Source organism: Podarcis raffonei, chromosome 6 (assembly GCF_027172205.1).
Source record: "Podarcis raffonei isolate rPodRaf1 chromosome 6, rPodRaf1.pri, whole genome shotgun sequence".
In the NCBI taxonomy this organism is placed as follows: domain Eukaryota; kingdom Metazoa; phylum Chordata; class Lepidosauria; order Squamata; family Lacertidae; genus Podarcis; species Podarcis raffonei.
Genome location: NC_070607.1, coordinates 84,444,847 through 84,463,342, shown reverse-complemented (window position 1 = coordinate 84,463,342; position 18,496 = coordinate 84,444,847). Strand labels below are relative to the sequence as shown.

At 45.2% G+C, this 18,496-nt stretch overlaps 1 protein-coding gene and 1 long non-coding RNA gene across 2 annotated transcripts; both read right to left on the bottom strand.

Annotated features, from left to right (window-relative positions):
- Nucleotides 1-953: 953 nt before the first annotated feature.
- FAM210B (family with sequence similarity 210 member B) lies at nucleotides 954-15,622 on the bottom strand. The gene is made up of 3 exons (XM_053394300.1): nucleotides 15,014-15,622; nucleotides 2,144-2,319; nucleotides 954-1,349 (listed from the first exon to the last, which is right to left on the bottom strand). Exons 1-3 carry the CDS (start codon nucleotides 15,428-15,430, stop codon nucleotides 1,133-1,135), a joined length of 810 nt encoding a protein of 269 aa, XP_053250275.1. The 5' UTR covers nucleotides 15,431-15,622; the 3' UTR covers nucleotides 954-1,132.
- Nucleotides 3,555-5,704, bottom strand: LOC128416485 (uncharacterized). The gene is made up of 2 exons (XR_008331225.1): nucleotides 5,426-5,704; nucleotides 3,555-4,278 (listed from the first exon to the last, which is right to left on the bottom strand). It is a non-coding gene; the product is annotated as an uncharacterized LOC128416485 (long non-coding RNA).
- Nucleotides 15,623-18,496: the final 2,874 nt, after the last annotated feature.

The window sequence follows — 18,496 nt, the reverse complement described above, 5'->3', positions numbered from 1 at the left end:
AATCATGGATTTTGCTACCATAAAATGTGATGGCTGTTAAAAAGGGTGACAAATTGATGGAAGATAAATTTACCATTTACTATTACTAGTGATGGCAATATAGAATCTTAGACTTGGTCAAGTGGGAGAACACCTGAGAAAGAAGTTAAGTACCCGATACAAATACAAACCCATCTCATCGAAGGCAGTACAATTATTGGTAACAGTCGCCTCACCTGAAGAGTATACCAGTTCAGCATTCCTTCCAGTCCTTCCCTTTAAATAGGGTGATCCACTGCCCCTTACCCTAGTCTTTTTCAGTTGACAGGCTATTGCCTAGGCCCAGTTTTATTGACCTCCTGCTTCAGATTTTTAAAAAGTGTTCTTGTCTTTCTAAAAACCCTGGGATTCCTCCAGGCGTGATGATACCTCATTACCTAGCAGCCCATTCTAGCCTACATGTTGGCACTAAACACTAGAGTTTGCTATTAGAATTATAGTCCTCAGACATCTTAAATCAGGGGTCTCCCAAGCTTTCCTTGCCTCGGGCCGGTGTCTCCAGTGATGAGTGCGCACCCGTACGTGTGCACAAACACTCTTTCCGGTGCTGCTCTGACCCGGTAGTGTGTCCCACCAATGAAGATGTCATGCATTTAATGAGATGAGGTTTTAGTCCACAAAGCTTATACCAGAAAGCTTATACAGATATCTGTATATGGAGAGGAACCAAAGATCAACTGTATCAGCATATGCTTTTCTTGCAGAAGGTTTCAAGACAACTCCTGGCAACTCCAGTTAAAAGCAGCTAGAAAGTGAGGTAAAAGAGGCACTGCTGGTCCAAACACAATACTGGGCAATGGTCTAAGTTATTATAATAAGGCAGTTTCCTATCTTCCTAGAAGTACCTATATAATTGTTATCAGAACATCTGCCCCTCTGGGCTGGCATAGGACTTGAGGAAGAAACATAGGTAATCCGTATTTGTGAAGTAGTTTATCAGGAAAAAACACTTCCCCTCCCTCCACCATGAATATACAATGCAAAGGTGGTATTACAGGAATCTGCACAGGCACCACCAGGGTGCAGCAATTTAAAAGCATTTTATATTTTATATTAACTGAGGTGGCAGCCTTGTTTTCCTCCAGTGATTTAATCATGGATTTGGAGTCGGAGGTTTGAAGAAACCTATCTTCCGAAAGTATCGCACAAGTAATGGCACAGAGACTAAGGTGATGCTGATGCGGACTGGAGCAAACAGTTTGTGGATAGCGTAGGCCAAAACAAAAGTACTCGTCCCAGCGGCCAACTTGGATTGCACAAGAGCGTCATCAAATCCCAACTTGGAGAGGATGGCAGTCATGTCCACTCCACTAAAAGGGGGTGAAAACAAACCACAACTTAGCTTAGTAACATTACAAAAACAAGCATGGATTTTCCAAAGTGTTATATTTTTCGCTACTGCAAGATTTCATGATGGGCATCACTTTAGATCAGGGATGGGCAGACTTCAGATGTGTCGTATCAACTCCAAGATCCATCAGTTGGAGTCACTACAAAGTGGTGGCTTAGGAGCTGGACCGAATTTGTATTCAAAGTACAATTTTATACCCGAGTTGCTTCTCTTCACATACAAGTTGGCCAGTACAACTATTACAAAGACCTGATCAAAGTAATACTTTACAGGGGAGGAACATGTAAAGGGGCTAATCAACAAATCTACCTCTTAAGGAGGCTTAGATGGCTTTAAAATGACAACTATATGGAGATTCTCTGCATGGGGGAGGGGAATGGATGGGTATGCATAATATCCAAAAAGCAGTGGGTTATAGCCAATGCAGGTCTTACTTAGAGTAGACCCACTGAAAATGAGCATAACTAACTTAGGTTCATTAATTTAAGTGGTTCCACTCTGGGTGTTTCTTGAATGTCAAATGCTGGGGACAAACTACAAGAAATGGGCATCTTAATTCCATGCTAAAAAACTTCTACAGGGATCTTGCTGGCCGTTGTTGGAAACCAAATGCTGGACTGGATGGATCTCTCTTTGATCCAGCAAATCAATTTTTATATCCAACAGCCATAAATATTTCTCCCATGTTATACGTGACATTGTATCAAGTCCTCGCCACACCAAACCCAATTACAAATAGTATGGAAAACATACCTTGACACGGCTAGATAGAACATTCCTAGAGACATCAAAGAAATCCCAACATGGAATACAACTCCTACAGCTCCATATTCCTTAAAAACTTTCTTCAGCTGCTGGGATTTCTTAGGTTTCTTCCCATTCTCCTGGCTAGGATCTGCATGGTCGTTTCCTGCAGTTTCACTAGTCTCCTATGTATAGTGGGGGGAATGGGTGCTCATTAAAATATGTTTCTAGAGTGATTGAGCATTTCACTAAAAATAAAAGTGCAAAGTTTAGTTCATAGAGTGCTCCGTTCAAATGCTACAATATAGTCTGTGTGCACCATAGTTTTCCTATTTCTTACCTGCATCGTTCATATGTATTATATTGTATTTTTATGCTGTGAACCGCCCTGGGATCTGTGGATGAAGGGCAGTATACAAATTTTAAAAATTACAATGGTGATGTTCATCGTGCCTATTCAGTGCTTGGAATGAACTACTTCAGTTGAACAAAATTCATTGCACTACACCTGAAAGTAGTTCCCTTAATTACCAGGTGAATTAATCTGGGAGGTAGAACATGGAATGATTCCAAACTACAAGAAAGAAGATTCCACCTAAACATTAGGAAGAACTTCCTGACAGTAAGAGCTGTTCGACAGTGGAATTTGCTGCCAAGGAGTGTGGTGGAGTCTCCTTCTTTGGAGGTCTTTAAGCAGAGGCTTGACAACCATATGTCAGGAGTGCTCTGATGGTGTTTCCTGCTTGGCAGGGGGTTGGACTTGATGGCCCTTGTGGTCTCTTCCAACTCTATGATTCTATGATTTCTAGTTCATCTTCACAGCCAATCCCCCGCCCCCCAAAAAGGAGGCCCAGACTCTTTCTTTTAAATTGAGAAAAAGAAAGGGAAAGAAAGATAAGTCACTTGGACAAAGTTAGAAAGCAAAGTGTGGAGACAATGTTCTAAGGCTTATCAGGCAGCTATGGAGCTGTTGTTGCTTCTAAGGATGCTTAGTCAATTAATATGGCTTAGCAATTAGAAAGAAGGAAAAAGCGGCTTTTCCTGTATCTTCCTCGCTGAAAATATTTGCTTTCTTCCAAAAGGAGTATCTTGTAGGAAGAACTACAACAACAAAGAAAATGTTGCATTGTGCCTTTAACAGCTGTGTGGCTGCCACAAATTACAAAGACAGTGGTACCTCAGGTTAAGTACTTAATTTGTTCCGGAGGTCCGTACTTAACCTGAAACTGTTCTTAACCTGAAGCACCAGTTTAGCTAATGGGGCCTCCCGCTGCCGCTGTGCCACCGGAGCACAATTTCTGTTCTCATCCTGAAGCAAAGTTCTTAACCTGAAGCACTATTTCTGGGTTGGCGGAGTCTGTAACCTGAAGCGTATGTAACCTGAAGCATATGCAACCCAAGGTACCACTGTAAGGTAAACCTAGTATGGAAATACATTTATGAGGAAAACATCACCTGTTGACATTCTGTCTGTCAGACACTTTACTACTTATGTGTGCTCCCTGGCTTCCATTTGGACCCTATATTTCAGCTTGTAACATTCTGAACACTCTTTTTGTTTTGCCAAGGATAAACTTTTTATGAACTTGAACTAAATTATTTTGTAAAAGGACAAATGAACTAGTACCTTTTTGGACGGGATAAAGTTGAACTAGTTTCTTTTTTCCAATGGAACTTTTCAAGCAATGTTTATACTACATCTGATTTCAAACAATGTGTATAATAAGATGCTATAAGTTACTGATAGCTTGCTGCTTCAGAAGAAGCACCCTCTTATCCCAGTGAAGGGTACTTACTGCAGAGTACTACACATATTTGTTGATGCTCAAAAGATACTATAATGCTCTTTGAAAAATAGTCATAACTAGGTACCACACTGTATTTTGATGTGAACATGCAATGAGTAAAAGGCTGTGAAAGATGGTCAAGTGTCCAAGGAGGACACACTGTGAATATGCAGCTGTACAGTCTTCTTAATGCAGCAAAACATGGTCATTCCCATACTGCAACTGGGAACATGAAGCTGAGAGATGGTGACATGCTTCTAATGAGAGAAAGAAATGATTGTGGATAAAGTACATAGAGAATTGGCCCAGACTCACTGTGTGTTCTTCAACAATTCACCCTCTTTCAGTTCTAATAACCTGTGAAGTATGGACTACAGCAATATCAGGTAACTTGGATCGCCCACTTCATATGTTTCTGAGATCTCTTTCCGGTGTCCCGAGATGCGTCTCAGGTGCAGCCCTACGACTTGAGTTCGCCCAGCCCTCAATTGTAAAACGAGCATGGTGTCGAGCCATTTCCTATAGCTCCCACCTACTAGCATCGGATGCTCGAATTAGAGGTGGTTTTTCCAATCTGATCCTAAGAGATATTCATAACTCCCCTTGGAAAACTACAATTAACCTCAAACTCCGCTCTTTTTTCAATCTGAATTGCAAAACTGTTCTTAAAGTAGAGTGTATCAGTCCGGCAGCCCTACCTTCAATTAAAAAGAAGCTACAGCAACTTGACTTCTCTAACACAGCTGCCGATGCAAGAGGGCCGTGTTCAGGCCTAGCCCTAGCCATTCCTCCCCCTGAAGGAATCCCTCTATACTGCTTCACAATTTCTTCGGAGGCTAAGCGAAGGGCCTTTACCTGTGCCCGTCTCAACTGTTTTCCTACAGCAGTTCTGTCGGGTCGTTATTCCAGAGTCCCCATCGCAAACAGAACATGCACCTGTAATGACATGGCTCTGGAGACTATGGAACATGTAATGCTCTTCTGTCCCAACTGGACAGATGAAAGATCTCGGTTTTTAACTCCTCTCATGAATAAGCTTCATCTCCCAATCCAGCCCTGGATAGTGTCCCTTTTTTTGCAGGATTCTGATTGTTGGATTACCGAGATGACAGCTAACTTCCTGCTCAGTGTGATGAAGAGGAAAGCGGCACTAACTTCTTTTTTAACACCACAGCTGCAGTCGATACGCTGCACAATCGAACGAAGTTCCAAGTAGCTTTATTGTACAAGGACAATGGAGCTAGGACAAATCTGAGGAGCTGAAGGACCCCTTTAACGATCCTCCTCCAGCCTCAGCAGTTTTTTGTCTTTTTGTTTTTGTACTATCGGTCACTCGATGTTTTAAATCCCCTGTTGCTTCTGTTATCTCTTCCCCCCCCCCTTTAAATATTTGCCCAGGACGATATCTACCTTTACCTCCCCACCCCCATTTTATGTTGTTATTTCTATGTATATCATGCTATGGCCACACGGCTAATGCAATGAAATCTATTGATTGAATAACCGGTCTATGAAATGCATGACCTTTTTACAGGGGTGTTGTAAAACACCCACAAGAATATGGCAGCAGACCACCATTTGGAAGAAAAGAGCACATTCTTCACATACATTTCTGAACTATCCAACCCAGCAAGATGAACCAATGGCCTGACATTTTTGCCTATGCTCCAAGGTCACAGAATGTGTGCTTTGCAAAAAGAAGGTCCAAATCTTCAATTAAAAGGATCTTAAGTAGCAACACTGGGAAAGACCTCTGTCCAAACTTTGGAAGGCCTCTGTACACGAACAGAGTACAGAGCCTTTTTAAAGACCCTTGTTCTATGTATCTGACTGTGTAAGGCAACTCGATCACAAACTGAAAACCACAGTATTTCTAAGTCTTCAACTTCCTACTTTTACAAGTGAGAAGCACATGGGTCATATTTCAGAGAGACTCCAGTGGCACAATGGGTCAGTCAGTGCATCTGGCTGTTAATCAGAAGGGTGGTGGTTTGAGCCCCCGCCCCCGCTCCAGGGACAACTGTGGGCAGGATTCCTGCATTTGCAGGGGTTGGACTTGATGACCACTGGGGTCCCTTCCAACGCTGAAATTCGATGATTCTAAGCTATAGAATCTGAATCTTATCTTGATTATGGCATAGTAACTTTCAGTTCAAGCTTCAGCCGGCTTTGCTGACATGTGCAAATCCTAGGAGTACTGTACTGCTGCAGGCAAGCAGAAAGCTATTTAGAAACTTGAAATAATTCATCCCAATATAAAGACCAGCATTTTCAGCTCCTGTGATAATAATAATAATAATAATAATAATAATAAATTTTATTTATATCCCGCCCTCCCCAGCCGAAGCCGGGCTCAGGGCGGCTAACAACAATCAAATAATCAAACAATCAAATAAACCAACATTCTAAAAATATTTCATTATAAAAATTAATTAAAATCAAGTTAATGGCAACCATTAAACAAAGCTCTGTGCAGGTTGCCAGATGTTGTGCAATATGCACGTTTGCAACAAAATGCTGAAAACTCAGGAAAGGGACCACTGGGGAATTGCTGGCAATCGCTTGCTGACAATATGCTTTGCTAGGCTGGTGAAACGACTGCAACTAATAAAAGCAGATCTGGGAGAACAAATTCCAGAGGGGAAGCTCTGTTAGTACTGCAGTGAAAACAACAAAGGCTGTGGCACCTTAGAGGCTTAACATTTACCGTAAATCAGTTACAAATCTGTGAGCCTTAAAATGGCGCTACAGGTTCAGGGTGTTTGTTTGTTTTGCTGGAAGAACAGGTTTAGAACTCCCAGATTCCAGGGGGAGGACATGAGCAAATTCCCAAGGCGGCCCTGCCTCTCCATTGCATAAGCAATTTGCGGGGAGGAGAAGTGGAGCCGAGAGAACAAATCCTGCCCCTTTTTTAATGGGAGGGAAGGTGGTGGAAATACGGGAAGAAACAATTCACTGGGAGCCAGGAAAAAAGGAAATGTAGTGGACCTTGAGCGCCCAGAGTGGATCGCTCCCACACCCTCCGAAATGGTGCAGGGAAAGAGATTATTTTGAGTAGATAGGAGAGAGCTCCTTTTAAAAGGCAGGGGATTGTTTTTGCGACCCAGTTGGGACTCCAGGGACCACACCACCTCTGGGTTATGTACAACATTCTAGGGGCTTCTGACAGTTCACCCTACAGGTCCACTGCACACTAAACAGAGGGTCCTGGATCACGGTGGCCTGGTCCTCATGTCTCAGGCTGTCAAATACACGAAGAGCAAAATAAAATCGAAACACTTCTGCCTTAAAACAGCAAGACGATCCCATACAAACCAAATTTTCCTGAAACGAACTGGTGACACCTGCCAGGAAGGCCTGTAGGCCAGAGTGCAGAGGCATAGCTTTGGCACTTGATGAAACTGAAGAGAGCTGATGGACCTCCAGTGGCAGAGAGTTCCACAGTGAGGGTGCCACAACTGAGAAGGCTCTCTAAGGTTCCCCTCTGACGATCTCAATGGTCAGGCTGGAACATATTGGAGAGGCACTTTTTGAAGTATTTGGGCCGTGATATATTTTGGGATAGATGAGGGGTGGGAAAATCTTTTTTTTCCAGACAGAGGCCACATTTCAAACTGGTCCAAATGTCAGTGGTTGGTGAGACCAGAGGCAAAAGTGGTACAGTAACCAGCTTCTACACACACACCTATGTCTTCCACTCAGGCAATCAAGAAGCATTATCAGAATTCAAGGACACTTTCCAGCCAGGAAAAAAAACCCCTCTGGAAGGGTATGAAATAGGGCTGATGGGGTGTCTGGTTGAGGAAGGAATGCAGCCTGGGGAGCCAAGGGCCAGATAGAGGGTTGCATTTCATCCCACCGCAGCCCAGCCCTGAGGTTCCCTATCCCACTACTAGATTGACCAATGGCCTGACTCATAGGTCCCTGAGGATCATCTGGTCCAACCCCTTGCAATGCAGGTGTCAGGAGTGCATGCAGGAAGCCAGGCCTTGTGACCCATAGGACTTTGCAAGACTGGGGCCTTCCTAAGTTTGTTCTGAAGAGGCAAGGCACAGCCTCACAGGTGAGGCCGGTTGGTAACTCACAGCACCTGGTGGCAAGAGCTGGGAAGGGATATAAGGTCAGCATTTCCCTTCGGCTCTTTGCTACAGCAACACATTTCCTGCCTTGCTGTGTTTGGCTTCTTGCTTCCTGATCCTTGAACCTCACCTTCTTGACTCCCTGCTTCTTGGACCCTTGACTTCATGACTCCTTGCTTTCTGACCCTCAGACTCTTGGCTTCCTGACTCCTGGCTTCTGGACCCATGTTCCTGCTCCCACCCCGCCATCTTGCCCCCGGTCCTGACGTCCCCTGCCGGGACTTTGATTGCCCATGAACCGGACCGTGACAGCAGGAATATGCAGCTGTCCCTTACGGGGATCAAACCTGCAACCTTGGCGTTATTGGCAACACGCTCTAGCTGAATTTAAGGCAGCTTCCTATCTTCTGAGGCACTTGGTGAATGTATTTGGTGAGCTTCTGGGCTACGTTCAGCTTGGTGGATCACTTGCAAGGCGACAACAGCATTGTGTGGGCAGGCCGTTCTCCCTCCTCCCTTTCACTTCTGAGCACCCAAGCTTTTTATGCATTTGGTTAGCAACAAAACCCTAGCCAAGAGAACTGGAGAAAGGCTAACTTGTTTTGATTTGGAATAGTAATTAAAAAACAAAATACCAAAGGAAACAGCACACACAAACAAAGGAGACTGGGATAGTTTGCAGACACTTAAAACAGTCACGAGGAGAGGCATGAAGCGAGAGAAAATGCTTTTCCATTTGACAATGAGACTGGCTGTGGCTGCGCCCGACTGGGACACAATTTGGCTTCTGCTCAACAGGGAGCGAAGCTTGAAGAAAATCAATACAATGTTGTGCATTTTCTTTTGGGGCCTTTGTTCTGTGTGTGCTCGTTGGCTGCTGTTTGGATAACCGGCAGGCAGGCCAGAGGGAGGAGGAAGCCAGAAGAAAGAGCTCTTACTTCACCCTCTCCCCGTATTATCTCCCCAAACCATGCCTCGTCTTTTTGGTAGGCGTTTTGCAACTCCCCGGGCATGTACAGATTACATTTCTCTTGCTGTTGAGGTCACCTTTGAATGAAGGATAGCAGAGGCAACACTAGCTCAATGGCTACTCGTCATGATAGCTGCACTCCAGCTCCATTGTTGGAGGCAGTAGAATTATAGAGTTGGAAGGGACCCAAGGGTCATCTAGTCCAACCCCCTGCCATGCAGGAATCTCAACTACAGCATCCATGACAGATGGCCATCCAATCTCTGCTTAAAAACCTCCAAGGAAGTAGAGTCCACAACCTTCCAAGGGAGTCCATTCCACTGTCGAACAGCTATTACTGTCGGAAAGTTCTTCGTGATGTTTAGTCGGAATCTCCTTTCTTGCAACTTGAAGCCATGGGTTCGAGTCCTGCCCTCCACAGCTGGAGGAAACAAGCTTGCTCCATCTTTGAATATGCCTCTGACTACCAGTCGCTGGGAAGTGGGGAAAGTCCTGTGGCCCTCAAGTCCTGTTTGTGGGCATCCCGTAGACACCTGTGGTTGGTCTGGCCACTGTGAGAAGAAGAACACAGGAAGTTGCCTCACACCAAGACAGACCATTGGTCCTTGTAGCTTAGTACTGTCTTCAGTGACCGGCAGCAAGTCTCCAGAACTATTCCCAGCCTTTGAGTGTGAACTCTTTTTTTGTTTTGGATCAGACTGTTATTATTAATGTTTGATGTTTCATTACATTTATTATTGTTTGATGCTTTATTATGTTTTCATATGTGTCGGGAGCCACCCAGAGTGGCTTGGGCAACCCAGCCAGATAGGCAGGGTATAAATAAATAAAGAAAGAAAATTAATAATAATAATAATAAATGTGAGAGCTTCTGCATGAAAAGCAGATGCTTCCAGTGAGCTACAACCCTGTCCCAGGATCCTGGACTGGACGGACCTTAGGTCTGATCCAGAAGGACTCTTCTTATGGTTCCGTGTGTGGATTTCTGGCAAACTGGATCTCAGAGCCTCTTTTTCATAATGAGCCGTTGCTCTCCCTTTCACTACCTTCGGTCCTTTGTTAGCTCCTGCCGTGTCCACCTAACCCAAAATGCAAACCCGCCATGCCCACATCTATTTTTTGTATATCCTTTTGGCACATTGAACTTGCTAGACGATACCTAGAAGATACGCCCTCCTGAAAGTGCTGTGATCTCTGCTGCCTACCCTGCAAGGTAATCTTGCTTACAGGGCTGCGGCCCTTAATAGGTCGATCAACTGAAGCTTTTGATTTAATTGGTAGAAGCCAGTTTTACATGGCGGAGATGAGGATCAAAAACAGGTTGATTTAATAGGAGGGTATTTTGGTGTGTTGCCGTAACATGTAATGAAAAAAAAGGGAAATATCAAGTTCACTCAAACAATGCTTGGCAACTTTTGTGTATTATAGCGAAAAAATTGTAATATGTATATTCCTTTAAAAGAAAGAAAATTAATCAACGAATAGCAGAATCCCATATACAGATGAGTCCATTCAGTTTAATGGGCTTACTTGGTGTAGGGTAGCAGCCTAGACTGATCTTTCTTCATTGGCACCTCTTAAGTGTTATGTTTTGTTTTGGGGCAAGGGGCTGGCTTAAAAATGTGATGTTGAGCAAAAGGCTTATGATACTCCAAAAAATTAAATGTGAATTTGAACGGGAGAATTTTTCTTCTTCTGCAAAAATCCCCCCTGCTCCCCCCCTAAATATGCCATTTGACACTTTGCTAATCTCATGTTGCCCCCTAAAAACACTTCCATGGTAATATTAGAAAATGTTTAGAGAGGCAAAGGCCATACAATGGGTGCAAATGAAGTGTTTCAACCCAAACCAAGAAAAGGGCATATGGATAAAAGCCTGGAAGCCTGTAGGTGGTCTAAAAAAAATAGGGAGAGAAAGGAACTTTTGTCAAGGACCTGAAGTGATGGGAACTGGCAGCGATTCAGCTCCCCATCACTATGCGACTCTTCTTCCAACACTTCTGCTCAAAACGGCATCAAGTGCCTCCAGCTGAAAAAAGCAGGGCAGCAATTTAAGAGGGACAATGAGCCTTACAGCTCCTTTTGATTTCTGCCAATAATGAACACAAGGGGCGGCTCAGGGCTAGGGTCATCAGCTCTAGAAAAATACATATATCATGCCAGGCAAGTTTCCAAGGATCGTTAAGAGCAGCTCTAGAAAAGGAAGTCCGATTGCAACATTTAAACTGCACAAAATGAAAATAAACAAATGCATCAGAAAATGAATTAAGAAATATCATCAAAAAGGATACTGCAGGGTTGGAAAAGGTTCCGAGAAGGGCAACCAAAATGAAAAAAGGGGATGGAACGTCTCCCCCATGAAGAAAGGGTTAGTTTAGAGCAGGGTTTCCCAAACTTGGGTCTCCAGCTGTTTTTGGACTACAACTCCCATCATCCCTAGCTGTCAGGAATGATGGGAACTGTAGTCTAGAAACAGCTGGAGACCCAAGTTTGGGAAACCCTGGTTTAGAGAAAAGGTGACATGATAGAAGTTTATGAAATTATACATGGCATAGAGAAAATGGATAGATATTTTTCCCCCTTTCCCCAAAATGCTAGAACTGAACGGACATCCAGTGAAGCAGAATTTTGGAAGATTCATGCCACATAAAAGAAAACACTTAATTCCTGCAGCTCACAGTAAAACTACGGAACTTGCTCCCACCAACTTGGATATTTTTAACAGAGGACTGAACATGGAGGACAAGCTACTAGCCCTGTTAGCAGTGTTCTGCCTCTACAGTTGGAGGCAGTATGTTTCTGTTGCTGAATATCACAGGTGGGCAGAGTGCTGTTGCATCCTGTGAGAAAAGGATGCTGTGCTAGGTGAGATTATTTTTGCTGGTAGGAAAAATAAGGCCACCGCCATCTAGAAATCATCAGCTGGCAGCTTCTCCCTGCAAAACAGTGCTGCCCAGATTCTGCCTAATCGGCTTCATGCGCATATAGTGGCATCAGGGAGAGAAATTGTTCACATACTGCCACACACGCACATGCACTTCACACACAACTAATCTGAGAAATACATTTCATATGAAGTAAAAATAAGATCGCTCTCTTTTGCACAACTGACCTAATGTCAACACGTGCGATAACTTGCAGCAGATGTCTCTACAACTCTCCGTCCCCGGGTTTAATTCAGTGCAGAATACTTATTGCTAAACAAGGCTGAGAGTTGGTGACTGACCCAAGATCACTCAGTGAACTTATAGCTGAGTGTAGATTTGAACCCTGGCCTCCCAGGCCGTTCAGCTCTCACTGTGCCATGCTAAAATTTTGGAAGGTGTCATAGATTGGTAGGTGTGATATGATTAACATTGCAAATCTAGAAAAACCCCAAGTCACATCAAAATCAGTGGCAGCTACAACACAGTCGAGACCATATAACACCGGTCCTGAAAGATCTTCGTTGGCTCCCAGTACGTTTCTGAGCACAATTCAGAGTGTTGGTGCTGACCTTTAAAGCCCTAAATGGCCTCGGCTCAGTATACCTGAAGGAGCATCTCCACCCCCATCGTTCAGCCAGGACACTGAGGTCCAGCACCGAGGGCCTTCTGGTGGTTCCCTCACTGCGAGAAGTGAGGTTACAGGGAACCAGGCAGAAGGCCTTCTCGGTAGTGGCACCCGCCCTGTGGAATACCCTCCCATCAGATGTCAAGGAAATAAACAACTATCTGACTTTTAGAAGACATCTGAAAGCAGCTCTGCGTAGGGAAGTATTTAATGTTTGATGTTTTATTGTGTTTTTAATATTCTGTTGGGAGCCGCCCAGAGTGGCTGGGGAGGCCCAGCCAGACGGGTGGGGTATAAGTAATATTATTATTATATTATTATTATGTCATATCCTACCATATACGCATAATGCTGGTGCTGAGGGACTCAGCACTTGGTAGCTACCAATTAGCTACCAAATCAAAGTACCAATAAAAGGTAACGATTCTTGGATGACCAAATAGGGTGAAGGGTGAGTGATGACCAGCCAGGCAATTGCTCCTCCTCCCTAGATGAACCACAATCCCCAAATCCCCCCCCCCACTTTTTAAAGTAAGTGTCTAACATTGCAAAACCTCTCTTAAAAAAAAGACGTCCATGTAATGATTCAGGATTAATGAAGCCAGTGCTCAGTGACATAATTTTACATGGCACCTGGCCATTGTTATTTAACATTTAGCACCAATGGTTTCCAGATGCTGTACAGAAGCAGAGCAACAGAGTGAAAGGAAGCAGCTGAACAGACTGATACAACAGGACAGGCATATAGGCAACAGAGGCAAAGACACAGAAGCCCTAACTATTTAGGACTGAGATATCTTCCCTTCCTCTCATACAACTGGAGAAGTCTCCTCTCTGCTCCCATGACATTCAGAAGTTCAATTATTAGTAGTGGTACTAAGACTTTGGGACTCCCCACCCCACAATATCTACTTTGCCTCATCAATGGCATTTTGTCACCATGCAAAAACAATTTTGTTTCACAAGCTCTTCAGCTGGATGCTGTTCTCAGATATCACCACCATCAAATTTGTATTTTGATGCTGCCACCACAGCCTTGCTTGATCCATTTTTTAAAAATAAAGTGCATTATATGCTGTTTTTAACATGTTAGTTGAAAGCCGCCTCAGGCTTTGCTCTGCAATGGGAAGGCAGGAGATATAAAAGTAATAACATTAATACGCAAGTAATACAGATACTGTAACAAAAATAAGAGAGACAAGTGCTGGTTTTGATGGATATGAAGAAATAACAGAGCTAGTACAGCAGAGAGCAGTCACCAGGGTGAACTGTCAGCGAAAGTCAAAGTTTTGCTATTAAGCACCTGGCCTGCTGCAAGCCTCAGCCTCTCTCATGCCCTAAGGAATGTTGTGCAAGAGGCCTGTGCAATGCCTGGACTTCCTGATGTTGCTAAACTCCAACTCCCATCAGCCCCAGCCAGAAGGGGCAATGGCCGGGGACCATGGGAGTAGAAGTCTGAATGTCCACAGACTGCCCACCCCACTGTACTGGGTTAACAATATATGCAGTACTTCTATGTAGATTCTTAGTGCCTTTATGAATCAGAGGGCAGGCCTACATGCCCAGTGTCATTTCCCAGCCATCAAATCCGGCAACAGTACTGCAAATATTAGTATTGTCATCATTATTAATTAAATGCATACAGGGCCGGATTTAGGTTTGATGACGCCCTAAGCTACTGAAGGTAATGGGGCCCTTGATATGTCCAGCTGTCCTTTGTCAACAACAAACTGTTGCTGTTTTTTGTGTTGAATATGTGCTATATGGTAATTTATGGATCTAATAGGTATCTACAGCCATGTGCACATAACAAAATATGTATTTCATCAAAGTAATTGTTGAAAAGTCCATGCAGAATGCAAAGTCCATGCAGAATGTAGGTGCCCTATATATAGAAATGAGCAACCCAGTGATATTTTAGGGAGCAGGCTAGCAGGCGGGGCCCATTACTTACATCATAGGAGCCTACACAACACAAAACACTGTTGCTGTATGTAGGTTTTATTTTATCTTGTATTTTGGAAACGTACATCCAGTTTTTTCCTTCAATTTTTGGGCCCGCCTAAGAGTGGGGCCCTAAGCTATAGCTTGTTTATCTTATACGTAAATCTGGCACTGAACGCATATATTGCCCTTCATCCAAAGATCACAAGGCGGTTTAAGGCAGAATACCCGCTCTCACAAGCACATTTAAAAGGCTGGAGGGCCTGGTTATAGAGGCACCTAAATATATGCAGTGAAGGTTCCGGGTGAGAGCATTCACTGGGGAGAGCATTCCACAAATGGGGAGCCACCGCAGAAAAGGCCCTGCAGAGGGAGAAAGAGAGGTGCCTAGGCCTTAAACCAGGCCTCTGCTGGTCCTGGATCCTAGGAAAGGACACTCTGCCCGTGCTCAGTGGAACTCTTGCCTACGTTTGAGGGGGATCCTAAATGCGGTTTCTCCCGCATTTTAACCACCCACAGCGCGCGAGGTGGCTGCTGACTCACCCACCTTCCTGGACCCGAGGCCGCCGCTGCCTCTTCCGCCGCCCCCGACCGCATGCAGGGTGATCTCGGAGAGCAGCTGGCGGGGGCCGCCCGCCTCCCCTTCTGCCTGTGGCAGAGGATATGTCAGCAGCAGCAGCAACGGGTCGCCCTTTCTTCCGCGGCGCAGATCAGCCCCGGCGGCCAGGATCCCGAAGCGCCCAGGGCTTGGCGGCTGCTGCAGCAGGAGCAGCAGCGCTTCCCGCAGGAGCCTCCTGTGCGTCCTGCGCGGCGCCCGCTTCTCGACTCCCGGGCTGGGCTGCACCTGGCCGATCGGGAGGCTGCTGGTTCCCGCTTCCCCGGAGGCGGCGCTCCTGCTGCAGACCTGCAGCAGCCCGCCGGGGCAGAGCGCGTGCAGAGCGCACGGCCGGCCTAGCCGGAGCATGGCCGCGGAGGGGCTGCGCCGGCTTCCCACGGCTGGCAGCCCAAGCGGCCGACGGATCCCGGCGAAGGGAGGCGGCTGATCAGGCCCGGAGAGAGCGCGCAAAACAGCCACCCACCGCCTTGCCAGGCACCCTCCTCCTTAAAGGGACAGCGCCCCGCCTGTCCTGGGCAGGGCAAGGGAGCCTGATTACATACAGCAGCTGTACAGCTTGTGCCTTCTTCCTCCAAAAACCTTTCGCCTCTCCGCAGGGAGCGCTTGCAAATCGCCGGGGGTCTCTGTCGGGGGACGCGAGGAACCAATGAATCTCTCCCCACCACCACCAATTGCGATGCGATGCCCTAATTCGCTGCACGATTTCCCCATGCATTTCGAAACCGCTTCTTTCGGTTCTTAATAATACTGTACAGTATATCTGAAGGAGGGTCTCCACCCCCATTGTTCTACCCGGACACTGAGGTCCAGCACCGAGGGCCTTCTGGCGGTTCCCTCACTGCGAGAAGCCAAGTTACAGGGAACCAGGCAGATGGCCTTCTTGGTAGTGGCGCCTTCCCTGTGAAACGCCCTCCCACCAGATGTCAAAGAGAACAACAACTACCAGACTTTTAGAAGACATCTGAAGGCAGCCCTGTTTAGGGAAGCTTTTAATGTTTGATGTATTATAGTATTTTAAATTTTTTTGGAAGCCACCCAGAGTGGCTGGGGAAGCCCAGCCAGATGGGCGGGGTATAAATAAATTATTATTATTATTATTATTATTATTATTATTATTATTATTATTACTGCATTTCATCGTGTTTACCATAAAACTCTGCGTGGTGAATTGAAAGAAGCGATTAAAAATGTAATAAAAAAATCAGTTTTTTAGTGCAATAGGTGCATCATCTCCAGTCTTCGACCACAAATCCGCAGAGTAGTTGCTCTAGTCAAGCTACCTCTGGCAGGGAATGACTAATTAATTAATGCCCTGCCTTTTTCCTTGATGGGACTCATCATATAAAATCTGTTTAAAACATACAAATAATTACAATAAAACAGCTATACAATAGTATCAAAAGTATCCAAAGCTGGCAAGAAGCACTCATAGTCACCAAGGCTGCTTGTCTGGTGTTTCAGAGGGAGTGCAGTAGAGTAGAATAATTCACTTATCCTTCAAAATGAAGGTCATGCATCAGGGTAACCAAGGCTGATTTAGCCCCCAAGCTAGGCTGGAACCCAGATTGGAATGGGCCTAGATAATCCATATCCCCCCCAAAAGGCTTGCAGTTGTGCCCCCATGACCCTCTCAACTCCCTTGCTCAAAAAGGGGGTGTTGTTGGTGGGCTAAAATCAGCTCCTGTCTGGATTTTTTCAAGTGTGTTTTCAGGAGGTACCTAAAATAGATTGCCTTGTGGGTCACAGAGGGAAGGAGAAAAGGGTATTCCAAACTACAGGAGCAACCAGAAAACACTTACAAGCAACTCCCCTACAGTAATCTGAACATGGAGTTGTATAAATGGCACAGGTGCAAACCTTATTCACTTATTCCCATTTGTCTTGTGTTGAATGCCACAAGTGGATCGGTGGGAATGGGATCAGTTTACAACAAAACTATTGCTCTTTTCCTCTTCATTGTTTGAAAAGATTCCCATTAACTAAATAAGCAAAATTGTTTGGTGCATTCTTAAAAAATGCAGATCTGGGAATTACAAGTAAGAGAGGGCAGAGGGGGCCTTTGTAAACTTTGACTTGAAAGGGATTTCTGTTTCAGTATGCGTAGGTCCCAAGCCAGCAGGGTTGATGTTCGGCATTCTCTCTCATCAAAAAGGGTCCTTTTGATCTCTGATTTTCCACCCTTCCTTAGGCACATTGTTTTGTTGTGTCTATAGTGCTGTAGACTTCCAGGCCATAACCTAAACAAGAGCTTTCCTGTTTGGGAAGCCATGCAAATTTGGAGCGAAAGAGAATTGCAGGGATCGGCCCAAGATGATACAGTGCCAAAGCAGCGTTGTAGGAGCATGGGCTAGATGTGTGCAGACTGGAGACGGAATATTCCAGATAAAATTGCATGGCAGAACAGATGGGTCTTGAGAAGAGCATCTTCAAGGGAGCTTTGCATTCCTTTGCTGACAGCCGGTTCTCAGAAATTTTATGAGCTGGTCCTTTGAATCAAGGTTTTATGCATTGTGTAGAAAGAGATGTATAGGGCTGATGGGCTCAGCTCCAGGACCTGGAAGGCTGTGTGACATTTCTAAGGCATGCTGGAGCCTTGTCCCCTCAACAGCACTCACCATCATTTCAATCCCCAGCATACCTGGGCATTTGCTGGGCCCCACATGCCAACCAAGTCTCATGGGGCTGATGCCTTGCCTTGCTCTCCCGGGACACCCCACAACTTACACCCCATGATGGCACTGCTGCTGCTGCATCCACAAGCCTCACCTGGCTAGGAGTCGAGATGAAGTCCAGTCCCATAATAGCAAAGCCACACCAAATCCCGGAGATCCAATCATATCTCTCTGCCAACATGTCTAGTTTTGCCCCAGAGTTTCATATTTTATCCTGATCATCGGGTACCAGAGGTGAAGGACATGGGAATGTCACTTACAGTGTGACAATGAAAGAGGACAGGGTAGGATGTCTTCAATATGCAATAAATGAGTTGACTTTATATTAGGATCCCTATCATTTCCATGGTAATAGTCATATGATATATTTGGTTCTTAAATGTATCTATTTTCATAAGTGAAATAAGTACAAAATAACTCAATTTGCAATTTTGTACAAAGTTTAAAGGTAAAGGTAAAGGGACCCCTGACCATTAGGTCCAGTTGTGACCGACTCTGGGGTTGCGGTGCTCATCTCGCTTTATTGTCCGAGGGAGCCGGCGTACAGCTTCCGGGTCATGTGGCCAGCATGACTAAGCTGCTTCTGGCGAACCAGAGCAGCGCACGGAAATGCCGTTTACCTTACCGCCTGAGCGGTACCTATTTATCTACTTGCACTTTGACGTGCTTTCAAACTGCTAGGTTGGCAGAAGCTAGGACAGAGCAACGGGAGCTCACCCCGTCACGGGGATTTGAACCGCCA